The sequence below is a fragment of the Talpa europaea genome (genome assembly GCF_964194135.1).
Source record: "Talpa europaea genome assembly, chromosome: 9".
NCBI classification, from domain to species: domain Eukaryota; kingdom Metazoa; phylum Chordata; class Mammalia; order Eulipotyphla; family Talpidae; genus Talpa; species Talpa europaea.
In genome coordinates, this window is record NC_140076.1 from 25,290,023 (window position 1) to 25,305,615 (window position 15,593).

A 15,593-nucleotide genomic window follows, 5' to 3' on the forward strand; every position below is an offset into this window, starting at 1 on the left:
GACCCTTTAGAGGAGCAGGTCAAGCAGAGGCCAGTGGTGTGGTCTTTCCCCAGCAGACCCTACTCCTTTCAGTATCTGGGGGCCCCAGACCCCTTTTATTTTTTTATTTTTTATTATTTTTTTTTTATAGAGGCATGCTTTATTTATTTGTTTGCTGGTTTGTTTGTTTGTTTTGTTTATACATGCACTGGGTACAGTCAGAAGCCCGGGAGGGTGAGAGAATTCACCAGAGCCAGAGCGGGGAGCAGAGCAGGCAGAAGGACCGAAGTACACTGCTGAGGGGAGCAGCGGGCGGCAGGAGAGGTCTGCGCGCCATACGGGACCCTCCTCCGGTGGCCGGGGAGCAGCCGGGGATCGAACCGGCCACGGGCAGCTTCACAACCCAGCGTTCAACCGCTGCGCCACCGGGGAGGCCCAACCCAGACCCCTTTTAGACACTGCTTCCCTGGACCTCGATGTCCCCTACTGAGCCAGCCCAGGGTGGTGGTTACGACAACACCCTCTTGGGGCCCAGATTGCCTGCAGCTCCCAGCTTCCCTCCAGGAGCTTTCCCCGCATGGCCCTGGGCGTGGAAATCACCTCTCTGACCTTCAGTTTTCTCATCTGCGAATGGTGCTAACAGTGCCCACCTCACTGGTCTTTGCAGTGATTAGATAAGTGAGTTCCTGTGCTCAGCACAGGGGCTGGCACACAGCAAGCCCTCTCCGCCTGTTGGCTAGTGCTATTGCTAGTACTGTTGCATTAGCTGTGAAGGGGCCGGAGGACACGTGTGTGCCTGGAGGCGAAGGGCTGGCCCTCTGAACCCCTGTCTCCCAGTCCCCCTCACTCTCTTCCACACCAAGTGATCGACAGGCTGGGCCGGTGGCGTCCTGGCAGGCCTGTCCTGGCAGCTACTCCCACAAGGCGAGGCTTCTGAGCTTTGGAGAATTAATTAGGCCACATTCCTCTTCCAGGGCTCCCGGCGGGCCCACACAGGGCCCCCTTCCGAGCTGCTGAGGGCTCTTGGCTCAGGTCCCTGGCAGGCGGAGGTGAGGCCCACACTGCTCTCCCCTGAGAGGGGCTGGGAGGGTCTTGTGGAGCTGGAAGTACTGGCCAGGGAGGGGCAATGATAAGCCAGTATCTCAAGGCCTGCTCCTGTCCCAGGTCTCCCTGCTTAGTCACCTTGCCTGGTTCCCCATCACTCATGTTCAAATTCCTGGCACAGGATGCCTTTCCCAGCTGGCCCCTGCCTCTCTCTGATTCTTCCATGCTCTGGCCAGTGGTGCCTCATATCCTTACCCCCCACCTTGCTGCCTTTTCCCCCATGCTAGCACTGGCTGCCAGTCCTACCCAGTCCCCAACCCTTCCCCCTTCCCCTCCCACCAGCTGAAAGGGCCTCCCCAACATAGTCTACCTCCTGTCCTTCATTTTGCCATCTTGTGAGACCCTTGACGACAGCAAGTGTGATTTGATCTTAAGGCTTAGTCTTGAGGGGCACTTCAGGCATGGTGCTATTCTCCGGGGAGTCATTTTCTGCAGCTGTGGTGGGGGTGATGGTGGGGGGCTGATAACCCAAACCCTGCCACATGCTCACACTGGGCCTGGTGCTAGGGGGCACTGCCCATTCCCTGTCCCCTCCACAGCCTTCTTCATGGTACCCCCTTCTTTTGCTCCCTTCCCCGCAGAGTCTTCACCTAAGCCATTCCCTCTGCTTGGAACACTCTTCTTCATGCCCCTTCCTTCATTTGACTAATCCCCTTGAACTTGGCCTAGATGTCACCTCCTCTAGGTTACCTTCCTGGATTCCTCCACCCCACGGACTCTATCCTAGTGTGAATGTACCCTAGCAGAGTCAGGATAGCATAGAGTTAGGTTTAAATCCAGCTCCACCACATTCTAGCCGTGTGCAAGCTTAGCAAGTTCTGAACCTCTCAGTTACAGCTTGTATGAAATGGAAATAATAATGACAGATCCTGCTGCCTAAGAGTGCTGTGAGGAACCAAGAAATTAATATGCAAAAAGTACTTAGTGAGGGCTCAATAAATGTTAGCTTTGCTATTATTTTTATCATAATATTTAAGTGTGTTCATGAAGGGCTCTCCTCTTGGCCTGTGAGGGCAGAGGCTGTGTCTGTCTTCCTTGCAAGAGTCTCCTGAGAGAGGTGATTATTCATAATTGTTGAATGAATAGATGGCTACATTCCAGTGATTTATTGCCTTGATAGGCAAATAACTTTTCAGAACTGAAAACCCAACAACCTGATCTCTATTTTTAGTTGGGGGGGCGGTGGTGAGAGAGAGAGAGAGAAATGCATTCCATGGGGTTCTTTCCTGAGTGAAAGCAGGGGGCAAGGCATCCTGGGGGCGGGAGAGGCCTGGTCTGCCTGGACCTGCAGCAGGTCACATAGCCCTTGCTGTGGGCCCCAACACCTCTCTGCCTCTGCTTCTGTAACCTGAATAAATTTGGGTGATCCTGTGCCCCCTTCTGGCCTACCTTTGCCTAATGTTCCAGTCAAAAAGAACACATTTGATTCAAAAAGCCTTGACAAACCTAAGTATTTATGGAAAAGACAGAAAAAGACAGGAAAAGGAAAAGATGAACTTCCCCCAATGTTGACACCCTTCCCAGGATTCCATTTTTGCCTCTCACAATTTCCTCTGCTTTCCCTCAAACTCTGCCCCACCCCCCTCTACGCTTCTGGGCCCGCAGCTACCTGGAATGTGGTTTGGATGCAGGCACAGACTTCGGGTGCTCATCACCCTCTTGTCCCTGTAAGCTTCTCATCCTGTGAAGGGAGGTGGGACTGGAGGAAGGCCAGAGCAGGGCCCCCTCAAGTGCAGGTCCGTGCCAGAGACCCCCAACTCCAAAGAATGAAAATCCAAGGGTTGTGATGTCAGCATGCCTTTACCGGCTGCCTCCTAGGCTTCCTTGCTTCCCTTTAATAATCTTTGTTACTTAATCATTCTGGTCTCTGATCTTTGAACACTGGTCAGGGCCACTGAGCCGGTGCCAAGGACATGCCTTCTTCCCGGGGCCTCCCATACACCGTCAGCCAGGGTCTCCTCTCACCGGGCTCTCCATCCCACCTGCCATCCTAGGGGGACCCCACTGGGCTGCCCAGCCTGGCCATTGGCTGCTGCCTTTGGGTTTCCAAGGGAGCAGGGTCATTTTGAATGGGATGATGGACTGTCAGGGAGTGAGCAGCACCTGGCTTCAGGGTCAACAGAAATTTAAGAGAGGCTCTCTGGCCTCTGGTCATAGTAAGTGAATAGGGTGACCCCACTACATCAACTCATACCACCCAAGATGCTCTGTGGACCCCTAAGGGCTGGTGGTGAACTTGCTTCTCTGCCTCTTGTCCCATTCACTCTTGCCCTGCTCACTCCTCCAGCGGCTGGTTTGCAAAGCCCAGCCTGACCAGGTCCCTCACTACTCACAGACCTTCTATGGCTCCCCATGGCCCATAAGAGAAGGTCCAGACTCTGTACTTCAGCTTCAAAACCTCTCTGGCTTCATGCCCAGCTGTCTTCCTCTCACCAAGTTCCCGCTGCTTGGGAGCCTCCTTTGTCACTCCCTTTGTTACTCCTTCACCCTTCCTGTCCCTCTGTGTAGAAGCCCCTCTGAATTTTTTTCTATTGATTTGAGTCCTACTCATCTTTTGAAGCAGAGGGAGTAGAGCCTTGGTCCAGGAGACTTTCTCTGACTACTTCCCACTGCAGCCTCTCCTCTCAGGCCCTTTGGCTCTGAGTTGGCCTCACTCATGGCACAGTCACCCCTGGCTCAGCAGAGCTGAGCCCAGCACCATAACTTATACTTTCAGTGTTCACACTAGGCCCTGAGTAGGGACTAATTTAAGGATAAAAGTAGGTTCCCAATTTATGGATGAAAAAACTGAGGCTCAGGAAGAGAAAAGGATTTGTTCAAGGTCATGCTACAGGGGTGATCGACGAATTCAAGCAACAAGTGCTACTTACATACATACGTGCCTGTGCACACATGTGCCATAGACTAGCCCAAGTCCTGACATCACCACTTACTTGCTTCATGACTTCTGGGAAGTCAGTCCCCTTCTTTGGGCATCAGTTCCATCATCTATGAAATGGGAATACTAGAAGTGCCTATGTCATAGTTTTTTGTGAGAATGAAATGGCTTATGCCAGTATACAGTAGGAGTTTAATATTTGTCAACATGTTTTCTTTCATGAGGGGATCTGGGCTGACTTCATGGGTCAAGCAGGATTAGAGCAGTATATAAATAATTTTCAATAGTGGTTGTAGGCCTCAGTCTGCCACTCCCAGCACATGCCAGCAGGTGGAAAGGGAACAGCTGGCTCAGGAGGGGACTTGGCAAAAATGGCAGCTGTGGGTCCAGGAGGCTGGCAGCAGAAGTGTTCCGGGCTACCAGTGATCCCTAGGACTCAGGTGGGCTGCTTCTAGGGCGTTGCAGCATTGGCCAACCTAGTGCTAGAGCCCTGGAGTTTCTTGGACCTGAGAAGTGTTAAAATTCCCCTAGCAAGGTCCCACCCAAGGCTCAAGGTGAGGGACAAGGCCAGGCTGTAGTTCCGTCATAGGCCAGTAGGGCGGCTTACAGTCTTGGAATCCATCCAGCATCAGCCCTGACAGAAGGACTGGCTCTAGGCCTCACAGGCTCTCCTCATGGACCAGGCAGTGTGGGCAGAGTGGGTTTTGGCACCTACATAATCTTGGCTCCTTCCACACATGCCTAGTCATCAGTTACTGGCCTGATGGGAACAGAGGTCCTGGAACCCTGGGTATCAAAGCTGTGAATGGTTTGTCCAGGGGTGTGACAGGCAAAAGCCCAGAGAGAATGGACGGGCAGCCAAAGATGCCCGGCAAAGGTATGGGGAGTGGAACCCAGGGCTCTGGCTACCTGCTCCAAACCCTCCCTTCCTGCGTCCCCCTAACTTCCTAGCAGCCCTTTCCTGAGAAGTGTCCCCCACTCCTGCCTCTGCCAAAACAGAATACCAGTGTACCATTTCTTTGTTTATTACAAACACAGGTTCACAGGTAAATAATTGAGAGTCTAAAAAAATACGTTAAAATAAATAATTGGAATTGTCAAAGGTCTTACAGCAAATAAGTTATATACAGGCAGGTGAAACAGAACCGCCCCTTGTCACTAGGAGTGTCCTCAGAGTATGAGGGTACAAGGACTCTGGGGCAGGAGAGTTGGAGGGAGCAGGTGTGGGCCAGCCAGGATACCAGTCCTTGAGCAGCCCAGCCTCCGGGGCTGACTCAGGCGTGAAGGTCCACCGTCGCACATCACTCCAGGTTGGTTGCCAAGAGACAGGACACGTCTCAGGATGGGCCCTCCAGGTTAGCGAGCTCCACACAGTTCCTTTCAACAGGGCTGTGGATGGGAGCCAGTGGGTGGAGCATTCTGCAGGTCGAAGGCTTCCCTGGGCAGTGTGAGGCCATGGAGCTGCTTCGAGGGAAGCTCCCTCATGGGGCGAGGAAGCCAGAGCTTGTGCCAATCCCAGCAGGTCCTGGCCCAGAGAACAGGTGGAGGGTTTCCCTCAAGCCCAAGGCCGCCCCTCTCCTCCTGTCTCCACGCAGGTTTCCTTCCCAAGGTTCCTCCAGCTTCCCGATGCTATCTCTTCCTCCACCTGGAGTGTGTGGGCCTGGGCTCTCTTGATGCCACTTGCTGTTGCCTTGCAAAGAGGATCTTGGCTGTGGAAATGTCCCTGGAGATAGAGAAGGGTCAATTTAGTATCTCAGGTGATATGGTCTGACCACGCGTTCCTGGGGAGAAGTAGTGGTGATAGGGACTGGAACCCTTCATCGTGGGGTGGCCATAGCTGACCCTGAAAACAAGGTCTGCATTTAATTGACAGGCTAGGACAGGCCTAAAAGCTTCTCTGCCTACAGGCACAGTTGTCAACACCATATGCTGCCGGAGGTGGCCAGACAGCCAAGAACAGGCCAGCGTCTCTCTCACGATCTGCCTCCCCACTACCATCCCTTTGCTCACGTTGGTCACCTTGCCGTCACTCAAGCTCTGCCTTTTAAAATTCCCCCCATTCTTCCAGGTCCAGCTCAAAGTGATCCAACCCAGACAAATAGGGGTGCTAGCTGCCCTTTGAACCCGGCTGACACTCCGGCCAGGTCTTTTCCAGGCGGTTTCATCCTAGCCCAAAGTTTTCTAGCCTGGGAGCTTTAGTTCCCCACTGTGGGACCTTGGGCAAGTGTCTCACCCTCTCTGAGCCCCTTTCTTGGTCTGTAAAATAAACAGACTGGAACTGTTGTGAGGTTAAGTCCAGGGTGGCAAAGCAAGCTTTGCCCACAATGACTGTCATACACTGAAAAGTTTATCTTCTTTTTTTTTTTCATTCTAAGACAACTCATAAGTTGCATTTTCTCCTATGTTCTGCCTCCCCACAAAGATGAAGATTTCCAAGGGTCAAGCTGGGCTCACACTGGCCAGCCCCAAGGAGCCTCAGTGACAGGAGTAGTGGGGCTGACACTGCCAGAAATCCCTGGGGGCTTTCTCCACATGCTTCTCATTGGCCAACTCCTCTAACCGTACAGCCTCTAACTTCAGTTAGCATTTGCTGTCCTCGTTTCAAAGAGAGAAACCCAAAGTACAGATAAGCTTAGTGACAAGCCCAAGGTCACAAAATCTTGCAGAGCTGGGGTTCTGTTTCCAGAAGTTACCCCTTTAGCCATTCTGCTGCACAGACACTTGCGGGGTTTCTGCTCTCAGATCATCTGGTGGGACATGGCCTCTCTGCGTGCCCATGCTCAAGCTGAGGCTGCCAGTCTGCAGCAGTGGGGAGGGAGAAGGCTAGGTTCTCAGTCCCCTGAATGCCAGATGTGGAGACCCTCCATTCAGACACAGCCTGAATGAACACCCACAGTCCTTCCACAGCCGTGTGCCCTCAAATCCTCTAAAAAAGGCAACAAATTGCATAATGAGGTGCAGGCTCTAGGGTCAGCAGATGCTACTGACTGCTGTGTGGCCTGGGGAAAGTGCCTTCACCTCTCTGAGTCTCCATTCTCTTGGCTGCTCAGTTGGGACCCAGTCCTGCCCGCCATGGAGAACAAGGGGAATGTGCAAAGCACAGAGGAGGCTAGTCAGAGAGGCAATCCTTACCTCAGCCGCTGGAGGAGCTCTTCTGCTGTGGTCCCTGTCTTGCCTGTCTGGAGCACATCTGCAGGGGACCCGCCGCCTGGGATGGTCGTGGCTTTAGTCCTGAATGAACAGCATTGGGGCCCAAGTGAGGGGCTGCTCAGGGCCCCGAGGCCACCTGGCTGCAGGCCCAGTCCACCCCCCACCCACCCGACCCGCCCTCAGGAACAGATCCATTTCCACCCCTGTGCACCTGGCAACTTTCCTTTCCCAGGCGGGGTGGGGACCGAGGAAAACTGAGCTACCGGGAATGTGTTCTTAGCCTCAGAAAGAGGCAGCTGGGTGGCTGGCCTTCCCAGAATCGGGCCACCTGCAGCTGAGTGCTGTTCTTTGCAGGGAAACTGAGGTAGGGGTGGAGCCCCAGCTTGAGCCCCAAAGGAGGAGTTTCTCGTAAACTGTCATGGCAACCACAGGTTTGGGGTTGCACAGCCAGTTTCTGCTTTCTTCAAATTCTTCAAGTGGAAGAGGGGTGGGATAAAGTCTATCCCTTTTACAGATGGGGAGACTGAGACCCAGAGAGTTAAGAGGCTTGGCAAAGGCCCTCAGTAACCCCCTGATGACCCTAGGATAGTACCATGGTCTTTCAATTCCAGATGTTACTTCTCCACCAAGTTCCAAAGTCCCCCGAGCCTCAGGTCTTAATTCAAAGCCCAAGCACAAGGTGACAAGCTGGAGACTGAGGCCCAGCTCTCTTTCGGACTAGCTGTGTGGTCTGGCGGGATGAGTCCTGTCCCCTCTCCGGGCCTGACCATCTCAGCTGTCACTGGGGAGAATCTCTCCCCCAGGAATAAGGATGCGAGTGCTCACAATTCCCAGAGCTGGGCAGTGAGAGGGGTGGCGGGTTCCCCACTGGAAGTGGTGATGCTCTCAGAAGCCCCAGACCCAGGGAAGCCTGTGGGTCCCTCCTCTGTTCCCTCATTAGCCACTTTCTGCTGCCCTCCCAGACTCCATGCTCCCTAGGGGAAGACGAGGCTAGCAGCCACCCCGGCCTCTGCCGACGGGGTGCCCACCTACCAGGGTTTTCGATGGCAGAAGGTGGCACAGGCGGAGTCCCTGGCACTGGAGCACTCACAGCGCCTTGGCAGGGAGCGGCGCCGGCGTCTTGGCGGGTTTCCCAGGCCGTAAGGAGCTGTCTGTCTGTGGGCAGGCAGCCAGCAAGGTGGTGGTGTAGGGTGGAGAGAGAGAGGAGAGAGAGAGAGAGGATTAGATAAACCATGAGCACTGGTAAGCAGAGACTGTCCATGCTGCACACTGGATGGCCACCCATGCCACCGGGCTGGCAGTAAGAGGTCACTGGACCTGATCTCAAGAAGTCCCTCCCAGGTGCCATGTAGCCCGGACAAGACCCCTCCCCTCTCTGGGCCTTCCCCCCACCACCCCTGGCCCGTTCACCCCTTCCAGCATGGGGAAGAGGTGTGGAAAACATGCCCTCACCCCCAAGTGGGGAGTGGGGGGTCCTTTGAGCCCTTCTCTTCCCAGACAAACAGGAACTGATGGGGCCAGGCTGGCCCCTGTTCTCAAAGATTGCTCTCAGCGGACCCTGGAGGAAGGGGCGACGCTCCAGCTCACACAAGCAAACAGCTGAAGTGCCCCACACCTGGTTCACCACTTGCCTGAAGGGGTGACAAATAAGTCCTAGAGCTTTGACTCGAACACCGCGAGTGTGCATGAGTGTGTGTGCATGCACACACATGTGTGCGCGCTCAAGTGTGAGATCAGGTGGGATTGATTTCAGTCTGGCCAAGGCGTGCCGGGGGCAGGGCAGGGCAGGGGCTCTGCGGCCGGTTGGACCAGCACCTTTGGGTGCCAGAGCTAATTTTAGACGATGTGGTTGGAGTTGTAATGACTCCAGGTAGACCCAGCACGCAGGGACTGGCAGGGTTCCCGCCCTGAGCGAATGTTTGGATGCGGATTAGCTCCACACACGCTTACGTGCAGGGCTTCTCTTGCCTTTTGCAATTTGGGGAAGGAAAAAAAAAAAACACAAACACACACAGAAACTTCAGCATGAAGTATGCAGTGGCCCGGAGGCAGTACGGGTGCAGACAGAACAGGCAGCACCGGCCTCCTACCCCAGCTCCGCCAGGTGACACAGGGCAGGCTTCTCGCCTGTCATTTGGGGACCTGCAGTATCTGCCTCATGGGGAGGATGAGGGTTTCATGAGATGATAGTGCACGAGCAGTGCCTGGCACAGTGAAGACAGGGGCGCTGTCATCAATCATATTATTCTTGGAAGACCATGCAGAGAAAGCATGGCAGAGAGGATGTGCGTTCTGGAGTCCTCAGACCTAGGACGGAACGTCCACCTACCACTTCCTCCTGCCTGTGTGACCTAGGGGAAGGCACCTAACCTCTCTGAGCCTCAGTATCCTGATCTGGAAAATGGAACCAATACTTTCTTACCAGGCTGTTGGGAGAATTCTCATGCGATAACCCTCAATATTGTTCAGGCAGCCCCGCGTGGGAATTGAAACAATAACCCCACTTTGGAGAGCTGCCCTGTGCCCACAGCCTGCCGGCATGCCAGTGCCCATTCCCTTTACCTTGCTCCTAGCAGCCCTGCCTGGGTCCCCGGGTTGCTTACCCTGGAGTGTTCACCCAGATGATGTCCAGGTGGCAGAAGTAGACGCACTCCTTGTCAAGCCAGGAGCTGCAGGAACAACGCCGGGGTCGCAGGTGGGACCCTTGGGCATGGGGTGAGGGTGCTGGTTGCTCCTGGGTAGCAGCGGCCTGGCCCTTGCCTGCATGCACAAGAGGGAGAGAGAGATAGAAGGTGGGTCAGAGCGCCTGGCACAGCAGGGATAGGGGGACCCGCTGGGCTCCTCCTCTTGCATAATTGAGGAAGTTGGCACTCTCACTACTCAGGAGCTCTGGGCCAGCCGGGGGAAGCCCCAGCAGCCCTGGTGGGAAGGGCTGGCTGCTGCCCTGTGCCTGCAGCACTTCTGCATTTGCAGAGCCCTCCACTCCCATGCTGCCCAGTATGTCCCCAGCTGGCTTGCTGGGGGCAGTGAGTACCAAGGCCCCGGGAGGTGACACCGACAAGCAGACCCAGGGACTGCTGCAGCAGGCAAGGCCAGGGCAGCTCACCTTCGTGCAAGAACACTAGCAGGGCTAGAGCAACGGTGAGCACAGCAACCATAGCGATGATGATGATGGAGAGCAGGGGCTGGAGTGCACAGGCTGGACTGGAGCAGAGCTTGCTGCCAGCGTCCTGCTGCCAAGCCGAGCGATAGCTTGTTAGCTGGGTGCCCTGGCTGCCTCTTATAATACCAGGCGCCCGCCCCGCCCCTACCCGTCCAGCCCTGCCCCACTGCACCGGGCAGGCAGGGAGCCAGGGACACCGCCTCCTCCTGGGGCGCCTGGCCCGCCCCAGCCTCTCTGGTGAAGGGGGGAGAGGGCGGAGAGAGGGTGGAAGGCCCCGCTCCTCCCTCTGTGACTGGAGCACCTCCCTGAGTCCCGAGGCTCTCCTGCAGCTGTCAGTCCACTGGACTTCTTAAAGCACCCCCAAACTGCCCGGTGCCTCCTCCCCCACTCTCTCTGCTGCTGCGTAGGTGTCTTACCCTAAGCTAAGGCTTTAGAGGGGAGGTCCCTTGAGCAAAACCCTCCCTCCTCCCTCTCAGGAGACCCTATGTCTGCAAGGCTGAGGATACTCCTCTATTGTGTAGGAGATAAAAGCCCTGCTCAAGGCTGTGTGGCCTTGGGCAAGAAAGAACCCTCTCTGGGCCTCTTCCCTTAGTGAAGGACACATCTCACCCCTGACCTCTGCCAGGCCTGGAGCTGCCTCATTCTTACCTCACCCAGAAAGTTTCCACCCCCACCCCCTCCTTTGCCCACCCCCGGCCTGGGGACAATTCTGGTACCTTCCAGAAGCTATCAGTTGTACAGCCAGGGTCAAGGACATCCCTCCTGGGCCTCTATTTCTTTGCTTGCAAAATAAAGCTGAAGAGTTGTGGGGGAATGTGGGGGGGGGGGTAGTGTTTGGTGCTATTTCTTAACCTGTGTGGCTCACGGGATCCCTTGAGACTAAGAAGGCAACTTCATCACCCTTTCTAGAAAGATGCCTATGCTCACAAACAACCCTTGAAAGTTCTCACCTTGGACATCATAGGATGTCTTGATTCACCTCAGTGGCTATTTTCAGCAAAAAAGGGAAGGAAGGGCACTCAGGAGGTGCTCCCCGGGGATTAGCATTCTGGTCCTGGCCCTTCTGCTGACTTAGACGTCAGGCCTTGCTGGAGACGAGAGCAGGATACTCAGGGCTGAGCTGGGTGGCTTGTGGCAATGGTAGTTGCCCTCTGCTCAGAGTCCACTTCCCACAGAGTCTCCTTGGGGACCCTGCCTCCAGCATAACAGGAAAGGCCCTCTTGTTCTCGGAATTCCCACAGTCCGTGCTCCTGCAGGCCTGACTCATGACTTGGGCTTATCTCCCCAGCAATCTTGCGGTCCGGGATTCCAGAGAACGCTGGCCGGGAGACTGCCTGGCACGTTGTAGGAGCCCTCAGAGTGGTACTCTCTGAAAGAGGAGGAATGAGTTAGTAAATGTCTGGCTTTGAACTTGGAAATAAGGTCCCCGGGAATCTAGGCTGCCCAGTATCTAGTGTTCAGCAGCTCTTTGTCATTAGTCATCTATGAAAGGGGCCATAGATAACCACAAAGGAAGAGTCAACTGTGCTTCTTCCTAAGGCACGTTCAGCGCAGACACGTGTGTGAGACGCTGGCTGAGTGGGGATGACCCTCTGTGCTCTGAGTCAGGTTTCAAAGGAAGCAGAAACAAACATCCTGAGCACCTACTGTGTGCTGAGCAGGCTTTCAATTCCTCTCCATCACAACCCCAGGTACATGGATTATCACCTGGGTACCAGCCCTGTTAGTGCCCATGAGACTTGGAGAGGGGCCGCCTGACCAGGGCCAGAGCCTGCAGAGGCAGCGCTGGCCCTGGAAGCCAGATCTTGGTCCGCCCTGCAAAACACAGAGACTCCCCAGACAGTGCTCACAGCCCTCCCCTGGTGGTGCCTCTCTAAGAATTTAGAGGGATATTTCTGGAATGAGGTGAGCAATTCTCCCAGCCATTTCTACTAGCCTCCGAGAGAGTATAAAAATGGCATTAGACAGGGTTAGGGTGGCGATAGGGGGTGGATAGAGAATTCAAATTACTGAACCGTGAAGAGAAGAAAGAAGAGAAAGCAGGTCAGCGGGGGGTGGGGGGGGCAGGAGGGGGTCAGGGTAGGGAGGAAAACAAGCAGGGTGGCAGATAGAGGAGGAGGACAAGGAAGCAGAGCGGAGCGAGAAAGAAAGACCTCGGATTTGAGAAAGTAGAAGAGAAAGACCATCCAGAGTGAGAACGAAGGTTCTAACCGTCTAATCTTTACACAAATGCAAAGTGCTGCCCTGGACAATAGGGCCAGAGGCTCCGAGTCTGGGAAACATAATAGAAGAATTAAACGGACCAGGAGACAGGAGCCCGCTGTGGTGTGAAAGGAGAATGACGGCAGGGCAGGGGCCGCCGCCCGTCCCGCAGGTCAGAGCGGGAGTTGTGCCGACTCCCGTTTCGCTGGGTCCCTGCCCTCAGCTCCAGCGGGCAGACAGGGATCCCGTGAAATGGAGAGGCCTGGCCCGGGCAACCTGAGTGAGCCCGGGCCTTAGGGGGTGAAACCATTCCGGGAACAGCACTACTCCACTGGCCAGAGTTGGTTTCCAGGTAGAGAAAACTAAGCTGAGTTAAAAATAGCCAGACCCAGCCCCTGGGTCTTTTAGCCTGGGGCCTGATGGTCACCTCTGCCCCTCCTGGTTGGCCTGGCTGGTGGCCCCCTGACACTACCTCTCGGCCCTCACCAGCTGCCTCACCAGGGCCTGCTGCTCTGGCCTTGCTACTTCTGGGCAGGTAAAGGCTGCAGGTCAAGGGCCAGGGCTTCTCCCAAGGTCACTGTCAGCATGTGGAGGGAATGGATTTGCACACCTAAGAATTTGTTCCACGTATGTTTGGTGCTAAGTCAGTCCACAAAAGAGATTTGTGTATGTTGGGTGGGGTGGGGAGGTGGGGTAGGAGGGCTGGCTGGCAGACGAGGGCAGCTAATGTATTTCTGGGTGAGATGCTGTGCCAGAACTACCTTCTAGAGACCCTCTGCGAGCTTCACTCCCATTTGGTTGTTGAGGTAACGCAGTCTCAAGAGAAGGGGCAACTTGCTGGAGATGGTGTTGGGGCCCGGCAATTTCCTTGGCTGCCAATCCAGTCGTGTTATTTTTTTTTTTTAAGACTTATTTATTTATTTATACAAGCACTGGGTACAGTCAGAAGCGTGGGAGGGTGAAAGGATTCACCAGAGCCAGAGCGGGGAGCAGAGCAGGCAGAAGGACCGAAGTACACTGCTGAGGGGAGCAGCGGGTGAAACAGAAGCGGTCTGTGCGCCATGTGGGACCCTCGCTGGAAGCCAGGGATTGAACCAGTGCTGCAGAGGCTGCGGGCAGCTTTGCAGGCCAGCGCTCAACCGCTGCGCCACCGGGTAGGCCCCAAGTTGTGTTCTGGCCTCTATGCCAGTGAGCCTTCCAGGGGTCAGAGCTGAGCCTGAGACCTGGGGCCTCTTTGCAAAGGGTTGCCAGGAAGGAACCTCACTGGCAGGAAGGCCTGTACACTGGGTGGGGGCTAGGACATTCTCCTGTGCACCCCAAATCTCCCTCTGTAACTCCTGCACCAAGAGTAAATAGGGTCTCCTCAGGCAGCTGTATGGCAGCTGTGACTGCTGTGCGGGATGGAGGGTTCTTAGAAGTGAGGATTCAATGTCCTGGTGAAGGAATGAGCTGGAGCAGGTGCCAGCTTGCCTATTCATGCTGCATGACCTTGACCTTGTCCTTTCCCTGGCTTCTCTGGAGGGTGTTCCTCCCTTCCCGTTGACTGCAAGGGATGCTCTCAATTCTGGCAGCCTGTGACATTCTGATCAACCACCTGAGTTGAGAGCTCTCCAAGCATAAGCCCTGAAGACTCTGGCTTCACAAGTGACTCTTTGCTCTGGCTCCCCCCCTTGAGCTCCTCCTCTGGAAAAAAAGTCATTTCCCATTGCCACCTGGTCCCACCAGTTTTCAGGAAGTTCTGTTGGCAGCCCCGACAAGAAAGGACACAGCGTCTTGGCTGTAGGCACACTCCGTGCAGGCAGCTTAGCAGAGCGAGCACCTGGAAAGAGGGGCTGGCAGGGGGAGTTATCTGGGGCCCACAGGGAATACAGGGGCCTGGAGAGGGTTTGACCCTGGAGGCAGCCTGAGTTGGGGTGTTAGGACATCCTCATCATCACTTGCCCCCAGGCCTTGGGTCAAGCAGCCCCCACTTGGGCCTGGGGCCACTCAGCCTCAGGGCCTCTTTAGTCTGGGCGTCCTGCCATTGGCCACAGCTCACCCTGAGCCAGCAGGGCCTGCCGCCACCCATACCATGGTCCCCACACTGAGTCTTTGCAAGGGCAGCCTCGGCCCTGCGGGACCAGCTCCCCTGGTCTGCATGGCTTCCCTCGGAGGACGCCCTTGTTCATCCTCCTCCTCCCTCCATTTCAGCCTATTTGGAAAGATTTATATCTTCCACATAAACTGTGCTTTTGAGAAATAATTCATATGTCCTGTTTGCTATTAATCCAAGGTAATCAGAACAGGGTCGGCGAGGCCCACAGAATGCTAGAATTTCAGCTGAAAGCAGATACTGTTCAGTCAAGGCATCCTCATCAAGAGGCCATGTGAGTCTTTTTATTTATTTATTTTTAAGGCCATATGAGTCTTGTTGGATTCCTTGAATAAGAAAACCAACTCAGAGACTTGGCATCCTTTGCATCTGAAGTTTATGAGTTCCCTCCAAAGTGCAAAGGGCCCAATTTCCCACATAGCCTTTTTTGGGGGTGTGGGGTAACATGCATTTAGTATTTAATATAATCGAAGCACTGCACTAAATGGTTTATGTCCATTATCTCCACTAACTCTCACTCAGTGGTGGATAACACAAGGCCCTGTTTTATAAAGGAAGAACTCGAAGATCATGACTTTTCCACTGTCAGAAAGTAGCTGAGCCACGATTAGAAAACAGATCTGTGTAAGTCCACAGCCCAAACCATCAACCTACTAGGCACCCCAGGTGCTCTCCTGCCTCCCTAGCCCGCAGGGGTCACTTCCCTGCTTTTACCAGGCAAAAAGCCCTCTGCAGGCTGGGGAGCAGGGGGCCTGGGAGGCAGGCTTGCCCGTGAGGGACCTTACTCCCTCAGCAAGCACAGGACGTGGCCCAGTGGCTGGGGCTTGGTCTTAGCCATTAGGTAGACATGGACAGTGCATTCCTTCCACCAGATAGCCACAGTAGCATCCTGAGAAGCAAGCTGGGTTTATGATTCACACTTTATAAATGAAGTTTTTTCAGATAAGATTCTTACTTGTAGATAACAGAGAGGCTCACTCAGGGTCACACGACAAGAAGGAAGGCTAGAATTTCCCCCGTATCCC

At 54.7% G+C, this 15,593-nt stretch overlaps 1 protein-coding gene across 2 annotated transcripts; it reads right to left on the reverse strand.

The window, feature by feature from the left end:
- Window positions 1-5,590: 5,590 nt before the first annotated feature.
- Window positions 5,591-10,269, reverse strand: EDN2 (endothelin 2; the record flags this gene model as incomplete). Of its 2 annotated transcripts, XM_084243585.1 has the most annotated exons (5): window positions 5,591-5,684; window positions 7,094-7,192; window positions 8,144-8,266; window positions 9,715-9,871; window positions 10,218-10,269. In XM_084243585.1, 5 exons carry the CDS (start codon window positions 10,267-10,269, stop codon window positions 5,591-5,593), a joined length of 525 nt encoding a protein of 174 aa, XP_084099711.1. The 2 variants fall into 2 exon arrangements, with proteins under 2 accessions (XP_084099711.1, XP_084099712.1); XM_084243586.1 differs by lacking the exon at window positions 7,094-7,192.
- Between the last annotated feature and the right edge of the window lie 5,324 nt (window positions 10,270-15,593).